The following is an 11,100-nucleotide window of genomic DNA, read 5'->3' as shown; positions in this document are numbered from 1 at the left end:
CCAACGAATTGAGAAAGCAAATAGGGACTGATCATCGACAGCAACCAAGAAGCGAGTGCACTATCTTGTGCCACAAAGTCATCATACAAATCATTCGGCACAGACTCACCATTCTCATCGACCACAAACGCAGACAGAGGTTGCACCGAACCAGTCAATAAGCGCTCAAGCCAGTGACTACGAACAATAAGTAAAACTTGTTGCTTTTAGAGTAATAAATTAGACTCATCAAAAATGATATTCACCTTTTTGTTTGTGAATGATTTACCAGACGAAGAGTCAATCTCTCCAAGAAGACGACGTAGCAAAGAAAAAGAACCTCATGAACGTAAGGCGAATGATACCATGATGAACAAACAACTTTTAGAGTAAAAGAGGAATATGTATTATTGAGCTCAAATTACACAGTGAGTATATTAACCTTTTATAGCTCTTAATCACCTAGCTAACAACCATAACAGATTGCAACCACTTACATAACAACATGAACTATTTTGTAATAGAAAACTCACTGCAACTTTATAACTAAAACCTCACACGCACGCAATGTATTATGAATGTGAACGTTATTAACTAACAAAGAACATACAAAAACATTTTAAAAATACAAAATTAAACAATTTAGTATTAAAAAATTTGAGTTTCAACTTAAAAGTTACCAATCGATACCTCTCAATATCAAATCATCAAATAAACCCCAGTAAACCATGGCTAAACTCAGCCACTATTTATCCATTAGGGTTGCTTTGCTTTCATCGATGATTGCACCACCTTCCATGGTAATCACATCAAAATTCATGTTTATTGTCCCTCCGGAGTCGAAATCAGGTTTCTATGATACTATATAAAAACACATAAAAAGGGTTAGTTTAAAATGGAGAGTAAGTGTCGAGAAAGCGATTTTAGAGGAACAAAATGTCTCAAAACAGTGTTGTGTTGAGCTTATTCACGTATTAGAAATTATTACGAATGTTTGTTCTTGTTTCATTCCTTATTTCTAGCATTTAGGGTTACTGCTGATCACATTTATATTAGAGGTCCTCAAGTATAAAATACTTGTGTCGTAAAAACTGCATCAAAAATATAATTATTTGACTTAATAAATTATAATATAAAATGAATTGCAGCACATCCAAATTACTAGCAAATTAAGTAAAGGATAATCTTGTGGCGTCAAATTCTGTTTTAATTAATAATTTACTTCAACCCTAGAGAATTAGATTTACATCAAAACACGAAAAAGAAAATAAATAGATAATACACCCATCGGACACCACAACGTGGGGAAGAAAACCAAAAAATAATAACCCCTTAGATAGCTTTAACATGTCCTTAGATAGAAGAAATTGGTGGTCTATTGTAATTGTCAACCCTGTAATAGCACGAAGCCCGAAAACACGATGAGGGTTGTGAGGTAAGAAATGGGTTGAAACCGAAACCCTCCATGGCTGTAATCGGTGTTGGTCGTACTGGTGGTCCCGGTTGGGCCTAATCCGCTGCCCACTCCTCCTAACACTCCGGTTGGTGTTGTGCCCTTTGGGATGTTGGTGCTCGAGTTCATAGTAGGCGTGGTGATTGATGGATTTGTACCTGTCACCGGAGTTGGTGTTGTGCCAATGCCCGTGCCTGTGCCACTGATCCGAGAGGAGGAGGAAAAATGAGTCAACATATATATATTTCCAGAAAGCAATGAATCATATAACAAGAGCTACTTGCTCTTATATTTATTAATTAGGATTCGACTATCCAATTCGATGCACCCTGTTCAAAGTAATGGCACCAGAATAAAGTGAGAGCAGAAGGGTGTCCCATGAGATGGGGGAACGCTAGGCACCCAAGTAATAGTATAAGAAAAGACAACATGAGCACCACCTTCAAGGCATCGCAAATCTCCATAAAATAGGGCTCCGATCTCAATGCAAAGGTTTGTCCATTTTCAAAGGGATCAATGATATTGCCCCACCACCATGAAATCGGTGATTACACTTTTTTGTTTTCTTTTCCGCAATCAAAAATCACATCAAGTAGTAAGAGTTTGAGGTGACGAGAAATATCATAAAATTCACACCACTATGTAAAAGTATCAAACATCAAGTAAAGCATAAAAAATGATAACCCCTTTACACTGTTCACTATTTAACTTAAAGCAGATATAAGCAGCTCATTAAGATAAGCTCAAAGGTGAAAAAGGAAACGGCGGCGAAAGTGCTAGGATTTTGAATTGCAAATAATAATTTCAATGACAACGGTCGGTGAAGATTTTCTTTTGGGTGAAAAAGAAAAAGCTAAAGGTAAAGCCTTTTACGCTCCTCTCCAATGATAGAAACTTGGATGCCCCATTACTGATTACACCTATATGGGCGATATAAAGATACTAGTTCTAATACGACTACATTTAATATCTAAAGTTTTATGTTTTGAAAACCTAGGTGGTCCAACTTTGATAAAACATTAGACTAAATCTATGCAAGTGGACCAATAATATATAAATAAATACACTATGACCCAAGGTACACTAATTATACATCCATCCGAAATTTTGCCACCTAAATAAGTTTTTTTTAATTAAGTGGGGAAGCCTCAAAACTCTAACATAAGCAGAAAGTCCATTACAGATTAATTTTTAATCTAACTTTTTCGTCATGTAAGCAGAAAGTCCATCGTGCAAGACTTGCTTTCTAATTGGGTGATAGTAACACGGACCCATATTAGACTGAAACGAAAGAATAATAAAAAGAAAAATCATATAAATTTTACCTAAAGAAAAGACACAATTATACGAACACGAGACTGAGTGATGATGGCAGCACACATGAATTACTCTTAGCAGCTACTGAACATAACACTAACACATGCTCGCAGTCACTGCCATCCAACTAATGCTCGTATAATTACGTATCTTTGAGACCTATTGTGCATGTTTATTCTTTTTTGAATAAAATTCGTATAAATTTTTTATATTTTATATTTTTATTTTAGCCTAATCCACCTTTTTTTTTAAATATCTTTCGCTTACGTTAGATTAAAAAAATAATCTAAAACGAATTTTAGAATAAAAGATTATTTTTAAACAAGATATATTTGAATAAAAATTTAAAAAAACTCATACAATGACCTTAAAATTTGGAATATTAAAATCTTATTTATTTGGTAAACAGAGGCGAATGCTCCCATGTTTATGGAACATGAACAGTTGAAAAAGAGGTGTAAAAGCGAGAAATTTACAGCGTACCTGCCACTGGCGCTGGAAGGGTAAGAACAGCCATTAGAGCCTGAGAATCACCAAATAAAAAAGAAAGAGTAAGTTTTGATATATTTAAAAGCTTGAAAAATAAGTAAGTAGAAAAAGAGATTACTGGGGTCAGTTGAAGTGACAGCAGCGGTGCCAGCAAATTCACAGGAGCCCTGAGCTTGGCCTTTTTTCTGGAAATAGCTGTTAACAGCATAACTGCAGTGTGCCTTAACAGTGTTGGGGTTGTAACAGGGTCCGTTTGAATGGACAGGGTTACAGTCAGCACCGTTTCCACAAGCATAGTCCAATGTCTTCTGCAAGTTCGCTTCACCCACACTGTCTTTGCAAACGCACCACACAGCACCTACCAAACAAAAAAAAAACACAAATTTAATCTTTTTTTTGCCATAAACAAAGATCAAATCTAACATGAGTTCTCCGGGAAGAAAAAAGAAAGCAACTTGAAACTATTGTCTGAAGAGCTTACTTGAGTGGCCAGTCATGGCGAGAATGAGCAAAGAAAGGAGTAAAACAGCAGCCATGGTTGATGAGAAGAAAAGGGTGGAAACTGATAAAAGCGAAGCTTGAGGGAGGTAACAATGTAGGTTTCTGGTTCAGACGGAGAAGTTTATGCCAATGGGAAAGTGTGAACCTTGTGAGAGAGAACAGAGCAAAGCTAAGGAGGTTTGTTTGATATTAAGACATGTAAGAGAGTGATGCTGTGGTGGCTTTCTCGATGGTGGGTTGAAGGTGTCCTTGTTTTGTGTCGGTTTGAATTGTGGAATTCCATTCCCTAATTAATAAATATTTTAAAATCTGAAAAATGACGGATTTAGTCCCTAGTATTTGTACAAATATTCGCTATACACCTATTTTTATTTCTAACATTTAAGCTTCAACGTTTTAATCTTTTTAGTCAAAATAATTTATTGTTGGATGAAAATAGTTTGTTGATTAATAGTCAATATATATTGCTGACGTGATATTTCATATATGTTTAAGATAATATTAAAAATAGTCCTTCAACGTTTATTAAAATTATATATTTTACCCTTATTCTTTTTTCTAGAGCATTTTAGCCCCAATGTTTCAGTGTGGGACAAAAAATCCCTCTATAGATGAAAACTTTTAGCTAACACACTATTAACACTCTAAAATAGGAAGTGTTTAACCTAAAATAAAACATCGATAACTAAAATACACCAGAAAATGAATAAGGGTAAAAGTGATTATACTGTGAAATGTTAGGGGCCTTTCAAACCTAAAATGAAACATCGAGGGCCAAAATGCTCAAAAAAATAAGAGGCAAAATGATCATATTGGTAAACCTTAGGGGTTATTTTTGACATTATGTCTATGTTTAAATCGTGACGTGACACATATTACTTCATAATTTTAGGTGGCGTGACACATGCTAACACATTATCGGAACCGCCTTTCGGTTGGCTCCGAAATTGGGCTTCGACTTGGATTAAACGAATTTGAGTCGACATCGATCATTTATTTTTTTTTAAAAAAAATGGGTTGATCGGATATCTTATTTCTTATCTACATCTCACCAAAGATGTGTTGGATTCGGGAGTCGGTTACAGTCAAGAAAGGATTAGCACCCTTGAATTGCTCTTTCGGTACTACATAATTTTTCAGTTTTCTTTAATTAAGAAAATTGTAAGTTAAAGTAAAAGTAAAAAAAATAAGATCCAAATTACTTACCTCTGATTGATTGAAAATACCCTCAACAGATAAAAATGTTAAAAATATTATAAAAAAAAGAAATATGGTAAAGAAAAAAAAGATAAAGTTAAGATAGGGAAGCAAATAAAATAAATAAAATAAAGATAAAAAATGAAATAAAAATAAAAAATAAATAATATAATAAAATAATAATAATAATAATAATAATATATACCATAAATAAATAAATAAGAACAAGAATAAAAAGTAAAAATAAATACAGTAATAAAATAAATATAAAGAGAAAAAGAGTAAATATAAAGAGAAATAAATAATAATAAAAAAACCGAAAAAAATAAAAATGAATAAATAAATAAATAATAATTATGTACATATAATAATAGTCGGATTAAAATGAACAGAAATAAAATAGGGTGACCAAATTGGGATATTATTAGTGTCAAAATTACGAATTAAGGGGTGAAAATGAAAGTTTTAAAGATGAAGGGGGACCAAAACTGGGATTAGCCCATTTTCTTTTAAAAACACGTGGATCCCTTAGGGGATCCGCTCGGGTCGGGTCAGTTTTAACGAGCACTATAAATGTTAAACACCCATAAACAAGCTTCATTTCCTCTCCCCCTCTCAAAACGGATCAAACGAGAGATTTTAGAACTTTCTCAATTGTTCTTCCTTGTTCTTCAAATGAAGAACACGCCACCGCACCAAAACCTAGCACACGGTGGCCACCGCCTCGTCGATCGCCGTGGATCGGCGTCGGCCGCCGTTCATCGGCGGTGGTCCACCTAAAAAATTTTGCTTTTCCGATAGCTCTCTTCCACCACTTTTCAAAAATCAAAGTTTTTTTTTAAAAAAAACAATCTTTAGGGAAGAGTAGATCTAGGAAATGAGTTTCGAAAATACTCCCTTTCGCTCATCGGCCAAACTCTGGTTTTTTTGGGTTTTACGAATCAAAAGCAAATGACAAGCAAAACGTGCGAGGGAACAAAAAAAAAGGTAAAAAACGATACCTTTTGTTTATTTTTTCTTTCGAAATTTACAAGAGATTTGCTTCGATTCTTGTTATTTCCTTTGCCTATTGCCTTGTGCAATCTTATGTGGTATTGTGTATTGATTACATCTTATTTATAGTGCCTATTATCCTATTTTTGGTGTTTGAATCCTATTAGAACATTAACAATATTGTTGTGTTTGTTGGTATCGTGGGTGCCAAGATCTTTGGGGTGAAACTCTGGTTGGAGGCGTGAGGATGGCGTCTGACCGAGCGACTGGGATGAGTGAGTGGCGACGAGACTATTACGGCACAGAAGAGAAAAGTTTGAAAACCTAATCTACTCTAGGGTTTCAAACCGAGTTGGGTTTCCAAGACTGGGTCTGCTGAAAATATGGTTCATGTGCAATTGTGTAGTATTGGCAGCTGAGTTTGGGTCACGTTGGGCCATGTTGATGTAGCATTTTATTTAGGCCTGTAACACATAAAATAATATAATAAATGATATGTAATATATGCCGATTATAATATATACACGTAAATGAATGTAACGCATATATATTTGGATGAAATGGGGTGTCTACAGCTTCCCCTCTTTGCTCATTATTGTGTAACGAAAATAGAGCAAAGATTAATAGACACCAATTTCATCCATATCGGATATCCTCTGTCGTAGAGTTAAAACACGCTATTGAAACTGGTTTGTTAATTTAAATAACGGAATGTCTCCCTCGTCGTGAGGTTGAGATGAATTAGAAACTTCTGAGCACGATATCTTTCGTTGTGAAATTGAAATCGAACTCAAAGCTTTGGTGTTTCAAGAGAAACATGTTCAAAGGTTTTCTTTTTTTTGTTTCAAGAGAAACAATTTCAAAGGTTTTCTTTTTGTGTTCCCAGAGAAACGATTTCAAAGGTTTTTTGTGTTTCAAGAGAAAACGATTTCAAAGGATTTTTTTTCAAGAGAAACTGTCTCCAGGGAGGCAAAATTTTGTTTCAAGAGAAAAATATTCAAAGGTTTTGTTTCAAGGGAAACTGTTTTCAAAGTTTATGTTTCAAGAGAAACTGTCTCAAGGGAGACAAAATTTGTTTCAAGGGAAACTATCTCAAGAGAGACAAAATTCATTTCAAGGGAAATGTTTTCAATGTTTATGTTTCAAGAGAAACTGCCTCAAGGGAGACAAAATTTGTTTCAAGGGAAACTATCTCAAGAGAGACAAAATTCATTTCAAGGGAAATGTTTTCAATGTTATGTTTCAAGAGAAACTGTCTCAAGGGAGACAAAATTTTGTTTCAAGAGAAACTGTCTCAAGGGAGACAAAATTCATTTCAAGGGAAATGTTTTCAATGTTTATGTTTCAAGAGACACTATCTCAAGGGAGACAAAAAAAATTTGTTTCGAGGGAAACTATCTCAAGCGAGATAAAATCTTGTTTTAAGAAAAAATCTTGAGGGAAATAAATCTTCTTTCGAGTAAAACAGCCTCAAGTGAGACAAAGTCTGTTTTAAGAAAAACAATCTTGAGGGAAATAAATCTTCTTTCGAGTAAAACAGTCTCAAGTGAGACAAAGTCTGTTTTAAGAAAAACAATCTTGAGGGAAATAAATCCTCTTTCAAGTAAAACAGTCTCAAGTGAGACAAAGTCCGTTTTAAGAATGACAATCTCAAGGGAAATAAATCTTCTTTCAAGTAAAACAGTCTCAAGGAAGACAAGGCTTGTTTTAAGAATGACAATCTTAAGGGAAATAAATATTCTTTCAAGTAAAACAGTCTCAAGTGAGACAAGGTCTGTTTTAAGAATGACAATCTCAAGGGAAATAAATCTTCTTTCAAGTAAAATAGTCTCAAGTGAGACAAGGTCTGTTTTAAGAATGACAATCTCAAGGGAAATAAATATTCTTTCAAGTAAAACAATCTCAAGTGAGACAAATCATCTGTATTAAATGAGACTGTCTCAAGCGAGACACAATTTATATCAGAAATGTTGAATCTAAAGATGATTGTTCCCTCTTGATGAGGGTGCCTTGTTGTCTTTTAATCTCATCTTCTCCTGAAAGATCTGTAAAATATATATGGATGCAACTATCATGATGATGGATGTTTGATGTATGCCAAGATGAAATTTATTTGTTGTTTTATTGAATTTGTCCTCAAAAGAGGACAAATTTCATCTTGGCATGTGTTGAATTTCACATGATGATGAATGCAAAGATGCAAATTTCATGTGTAATGTATGCATGTGTTGATGCATATGCGAAATATGTTAGGGTTTAGAAAGAAATCTCAATTTATGGTTGTCAGTCTTGATGACTCCTGACCCTAGAATCTTGAATTTCTTATTCTTGATCTTGGATTCTTCAACATGCTTAAATCTGATGTACAAAATGTTGATCTTGCTCCAACAAATTTTACCCAAAAAATTTGGCTTCTCCTGCCCTAGTTTTAATCTTGAGCTTCAGAGAGATATTCGTTGATTTCCAAGACATGCTTCCAGAGAACTCATCTTGTTTGAAAATGCTTTTTTTCTTTGAATTTTCAAAATTTTGAAAAATATCAAAAGGAGTTTTGAAAAATATTGCCTCCTTGTAGGTTTCACAATTGAAGCAAATCATAAAACAGGAGTTCATTGGATATCAAAAGAATCAAGTGCTATTTTAATATTTGATAGCTGCAAACCTTTGACAAATATCAAGATCGAAAAGTTGGTTTAGTGGTGGATATTAAGGTTTGTTTCATCGATTCGGTCATCGTGAAGATCTTGGCATACCCTTCTTTCTTGATTTGACATTTTGATCGGAGGTGAACAAAATGACACAACTAGCATAATCAATGGCTAGACCTTTTAGGACACTTCTGTTTCAGTTCTCTGAAATGTTCCATTTGTTCAAGTTTTGTAAGCTCCTCTAACAAAGGTAGTGCAGAAATATCGGTCTAAAAATGAGATTCTTGAGTTCTCGTGTGTATTTGACTATAACAGGTGTTCCTTAACTCCCTCGGTCCATTTTTACCAAAACTCGTTATTTAAATTTGCCATTACATTGCTAGCTGGATCCATAAAGCCGAGGTGTTTTACCAATTTCTATAGAGGGACAACTCAATATGTAAATACCTTTATCAAGTTAACTGAATCTTATCCATAAATCCAGGGCGTTTAACCAATTGCCTTAGAGGGACAGCTCAAGCTTTATTATATAGTATAATCACCTTTATCAGGCTAGCTGAATATTATCCATAGAGCCGGGGCGTTTAACCAATTTCTCTAGAGGGACAACTCAAGCTTCATTGTATATAAATAATATTATAATGTGGGTATACAGGTCCAATTTCTTAAGCTTTTTAAGAAGAACCTGTTATAGTCGAGGTGTTTTTGAAGGTCAGAAAATCTCATCGTTAGAGTTCAATTCCCAAGCAACTGACCTAAACTAGATTCACCTACTCTACCATTCCATCTGAGAAGATCATGATCATCACTGAACATCTTAAACAGAAGTATAAACCAATTATTTTTGCAATCTCATGTGCTAGTTGCCTTATTTTGTTCACTCCTAACACCCACCTGAATACCAAACCTTTGATGGACTCTTCATGAGAAGAGAAAACTAGCTCGGTCCTTGTAAGAGAAAAGCGTGTAGTCTGATGTATCTTTTAAATTAGGACCAAGGGGTCTTTGTTTTACAGGGTTTAATCTTGTCATTTGTCAAAGTTTTACAACCTCAATTATTAAACAACTTTTAATTAAGGTGATATTCAAGGAATCCAAGATTAAAATTTGCTCATTTCCTCAAAAGGAAGCATTTTATTTAAAATGTTTGAATGTCAAGTGACTTTTGAACATAAGAAGCACAAAAGAAAAATAATTTCAAACAAGATGAGAACAGAACAGAACTCCTGATGGATGCCCCAATCAACTCGATCAGAATGCCTTATTACACATTGAAAATCAATGCCCCTGAATCGATCAGATCTTAGACCTTACATTTCAATGCCCCACAGTTCTCAGTGGTGTGCCCTGAGCTCCCGATATGATAACTGTATATGGCGTTAATATCATGGCCTTCAGGATATGGGGTCTCTGTAGGTTTGGATTAAACCGGAGTCACAAGATTCTTCTCAACTAGAGTTGGGAGCAACTCCTCATATGTCATTGGGATTAGACTGATGCGATTCTTTTTATGGAAGATATTATGAGGTCTAATCCCCAGATTAGTCAGGTAAGATTCCCTTTCATTCTTTTGTTCTCTCTGAGTTCGTTTACAAGTACCAGATGGTACAGCTGCAGTGGTTGCGATCGTAACACCTTTGTTAATGTTGTAGGTGTTGACATTATTGATCTATCGTTCTTTGTTCTTCATGGGAGGCCTCTCGCTGGAGTCCCTTCCCTCAATTTTTCCTTGTTTTATAGCTAGCTCGATCATCTCACCAGCCATAACTAGATCTGAGAAAGTTCCCGATGTAATTTCCACCAGGTGCCCGAAGTAAGGTGCCTTCAGAGTTTGTAAAAACAGTTTTTTAGTTTCCTTTTCATCCAAGGGTGGATGAACTTGCATAGACAAATCCCTCCAACGCTGTGCGTATTATCGGAAACTCTCGTTGTGCTTCTTCTACAGGCCTTGTAGCATAACTCGGTCTGGTCTCATATCGTTAATATGCTTATATTATTCCAGAAATGACTTGGCTAAGTCCTTCCAAGTCTTGATATGGGTTCGGGTGAGCTGGTTGTACCACCAGATGGCTGAGCCCGATAGACTCTCCTGGAAGCAGTGAATCATGAGTTGGTCGTTTCCTCCATATCCCGTTATCTTTCGGCAGAACATGGTGATGTGTGCGGATGGGTCGATATTCCCGTCAAACTTCTCGAATTCTGGGGAATAACTAAGTTTGGGACTAGACTGAGCTCTGCGGCATCGACTCCAGGGTAGTGATGGTCTCCTTTAACTACCTTCATTTGGTCCTCCAATTGCTTGATTTTCTCCTCCATCTTCTTTGATTTGTCCTCTTCGTCCGAGTCCGGTATATGGTAATAACCCAAATTATTCTCAAGGTTAAATACAGAGGATGAGGGCTTTGCTTTTGTAGCAGATGAGTCCCTTCGAAGTTCCAGTATGATTTCAGGAGAGACAACCACTTGTGGGGTAGGTGGTATAGTTACCCCTTCTGGTGAACCCTGCCCCAGGTGCACTAATCT

The 11,100-nt window shown here is 35.4% G+C and overlaps 1 protein-coding gene across 1 annotated transcript; it reads right to left on the bottom strand.

The window, feature by feature from the left end:
- Positions 1–1,169: 1,169 nt before the first annotated feature.
- LOC120121949 (PLASMODESMATA CALLOSE-BINDING PROTEIN 3-like) lies at positions 1,170–3,879 on the bottom strand. Its single transcript, XM_039141211.1, has 4 exons — positions 3,720–3,879; positions 3,357–3,596; positions 3,233–3,272; positions 1,170–1,634 (listed from the first exon to the last, which is right to left on the bottom strand). Exons 1-4 carry the CDS (start codon positions 3,772–3,774, stop codon positions 1,367–1,369), a joined length of 603 nt encoding a protein of 200 aa, XP_038997142.1. The 5' UTR covers positions 3,775–3,879; the 3' UTR covers positions 1,170–1,366.
- Positions 3,880–11,100: the final 7,221 nt, after the last annotated feature.

Source organism: Hibiscus syriacus, unplaced genomic scaffold (genome assembly GCF_006381635.1).
Source record: "Hibiscus syriacus cultivar Baekdansim isolate YM2019G1 unplaced genomic scaffold, ASM638163v2 tig00110384_pilon, whole genome shotgun sequence".
Classification (NCBI taxonomy): domain Eukaryota; kingdom Viridiplantae; phylum Streptophyta; class Magnoliopsida; order Malvales; family Malvaceae; genus Hibiscus; species Hibiscus syriacus.
Note: the sequence above shows the minus strand (reverse complement) of the source record. Positions and strands in the feature narration are given on the sequence as shown.

Bases quoted from the DNA above. Each gene is read 5' to 3' on its own strand.
- LOC120121949 (XM_039141211.1), bottom strand. From the start codon at position 3,774: ATGGCTGCTGTTTTACTCCTTTCTTTGCTCATTCTCGCCATGACTGGC. The intron at 3,597-3,719 runs GTAAGCTCTTCA...TTTGTTTGGTAG, and splicing joins CGCCATGACTGGCCACTCAA to GTGCTGTGTGGTGCGTTTGC. The intron at 1,635-3,232 runs GTACGCTGTAAA...CTCTCGGATCAG, and splicing joins CCTTCCAGCGCCAGTGGCAG to TGGCACAGGCACGGGCATTG.